This window comes from Condylura cristata, unplaced genomic scaffold (genome assembly GCF_000260355.1).
Source record: "Condylura cristata isolate star-nosed mole 26May11 unplaced genomic scaffold, ConCri1.0 scaffold00015, whole genome shotgun sequence".
Lineage (NCBI taxonomy): Eukaryota > Metazoa > Chordata > Mammalia > Eulipotyphla > Talpidae > Condylura > Condylura cristata.
Genome location: NW_004567116.1, coordinates 6,611,140 through 6,613,742, shown reverse-complemented (window position 1 = coordinate 6,613,742; position 2,603 = coordinate 6,611,140). Strand labels below are relative to the sequence as shown.

Below are 2,603 nucleotides of genomic sequence, written 5' to 3'. Positions count from 1 at the left end.
AATTTCTGAACAGATTTTTGACTTTCATCTAAAGACTTACACAATGAAAAAATTAAAGCCCAACAGAAATGAGTCAATAAAATATAGCAAAAGACAGATTATATTAGCAATCCATTTGGGTTAAGAGGCTGACAAGGATTAAATTTAAATTTACTTCCTATAAGACACAGTAGTTTCCAAGATGAAAAGTTAACGGAAGCCTACAATTATTTAGGGGAAATACAAAATGTTTTTGCAATGATTCAAAAATACATTTTCCAAGTAAGATAATATTCCTGGATGTTAGCACATCTGGTTACTTCAACTTGGAAACAGGCTCTTTGCTTACCAAAAAGGCAGATTTACTCTGGATGCCTTTGTGGTGGGTGTGGGGTGGGAATATGCATCCAAAGAGCAGTGGATCCAGACCTCTGAATTATATACAGTGCTGTAGAGCAATATTACATTGATTAAAAAGTGTTTATTAAGGGAATGAATCCCAGTATGCTTTCAAGGAAATAGTATCAGTGCTCTGATATTCTACAAGCACAAAAATGTGCCCATTAAATTAAAATTAAAAGGATTCCTAAAAAAAAAATCTTGACAAAAATACACCTTAAAGCGTTCAACTATACATGAAAAAACAAAAGTGAGTTTACTATAAGTTAAAGGAAAATCCCATGTAAAATGCTGGTGATTCTCAAAAAGACATTGGAGTCAGGGTCTCTATTATAGCACAGATCCTGTGTTACTCATCTTTAGGTTCCAACACTATGTTTTCAGAGGATTCAAGGAAACTGGTGTTTAAGCTGCAGTTTTATGAAAGATATTTCCCATAATCATTTGCTGCAAGGCACGAATTACATCCTTGTTTCTCAGACTGTAGATCAAGGGGTTCAACATTGGGCTCAAGAAAGTATAAAAGACAGCAAATATTTTGGACTCCTCCACCGACTTCTCAGATGGGGGCCTCAAGTACATGCAGAAGAGGGTTCCATAAAATACAGTGACTGTCATCAGGTGAGAACCACAAGTAGAAAAGGCTTTATACCTGCCTTCAGCTGAACGGATCCTCAAGATGGCTCTGATGATGAACACGTAGGAGAGGAGAATGATGAAGAGAGAGCTCGAAAGGGTAAAGCCAGCAACTATGAACATTGCCATCTTTTTGACATACGTGTCAGAGCAGGCTAGCATGATAAGGGGTGGATCCGCGCAGTAGAAATGATTGATTTCGAGGGAGCAGAAGGACAAGTGAAAAGTAAGCAGTGTCTGAGACAGTCCATTAAGGAAGCCAAAAGCATAAGGGACCATGACCAGAGAGATACAAATGTTCTTGGACATCCGGGTACTGTAGTGCAAAGGGCTGCAAATGGCTACGTAGCGATCCAAAGCCATTGAAGCAAGGATATAAAACTCAGTGATCACCAGGGCAATGAAGAGGAGACACTGTGTGAAGCAACCAGCATAGGAGATGGCCTTCTGGTCTGAGAGGAAGTCATATAGCATGTTGGGGGTGACATTAGAAGAATAGCAAATGTCTACAAAGGAGAGGTGGCTAAGGAAGAAATACATGGGAGTGTGAAGGTGGGAACTCGTGCTGATCAGCAGGATCATGCACAGATTCCCTGCCAGCGTGGTGACGTAGATCACCAGGAACACCCCAAACAGGATCCTCTTTAGCACTGGGTCATCGGTGAGCCCCATGAGGATGAATTCTGTCACTACAGTGTAGTTTGAGGAAGACATTTTTCCTATGCCTTGAAAGAGAAAGTGACAAAGAAAGTGAGTTCTTAACACAGAGTGTGCATTGATTTCATCCAGGTAATCCACAGCTATGGAAGACTTTCATCTACCTCGTCCCCCATGTAGATACTTCAGATTATCTCCCACATTGGATATGAAGTTAAGATGACTTGAGTCACATTTCAGAAAGCAAGGATTTCTTGTGCTAATATTTGACTTTTAAGAGCATTACTTTAAGGAATAAATACTTCGGTATTTTGTAACTTTGTCATCCCAACAGTTGTGTCCAAGAACACTGAGATGATGTCTTCATGAAGACAGTCAGGGTTGAATATACATATCTGTATATATCTTTGTATCTATTTAAAGACAGAGATCTGTGTATAATACACAACTGCTTTATTTCATGATTTAAAGACAGAGATCTGTGTATAATATACAACTACTTTATTTCATGGTTTTGATTTTGAAGCTTATTATAATATATGTTGCTAATGTTGCAGCCAGTTCAGTAATTTACAACTACTACAATGACTTTCAAACTTTCTTATACATAAAGATAATTGAGGCATTTTGTTTAATCAGATGCCCAGTGACTGCCTTAGAAAATTTAATTTCATTGTGTGAAAATAGACCTATTGCTCTTTTTAACAAATCTCTGCAAATAGATCTTTGGCAGATTGTTCATTAAAAGATTCTTAGGTCTTATTGACAGGGACTTATATTATCCTGCTGCATCCCCCTTCCACAAATGCACAAGCTTGCAACTGTCCAGATATCTGGCTTCTACCCCAATTTCTACCTCATAATATTGCTCAGACTTGGAACACAATGGAAGCACAGGAGGTTCCTAACCTGGTTTCTACCAGTTGGTGAGA

General features: G+C 38.5%; 1 protein-coding gene across 1 annotated transcript; it reads right to left on the bottom strand.

Annotated features, from left to right (window-relative positions):
• Positions 1-783: 783 nt before the first annotated feature.
• On the bottom strand, positions 784-1,728 carry LOC101630823 (olfactory receptor 5M10-like). The gene has a single exon (XM_004683471.1). The coding sequence runs from the start codon at positions 1,726-1,728 to the stop codon at positions 784-786; it is 945 nt and encodes a 314-aa protein (XP_004683528.1).
• Positions 1,729-2,603: the final 875 nt, after the last annotated feature.

Bases quoted from the DNA above. Each gene is read 5' to 3' on its own strand.
- LOC101630823 (XM_004683471.1), bottom strand. From the start codon at position 1,728: ATGTCTTCCTCAAACTACACTGTAGTGACAGAATTCATCCTCATGGGG.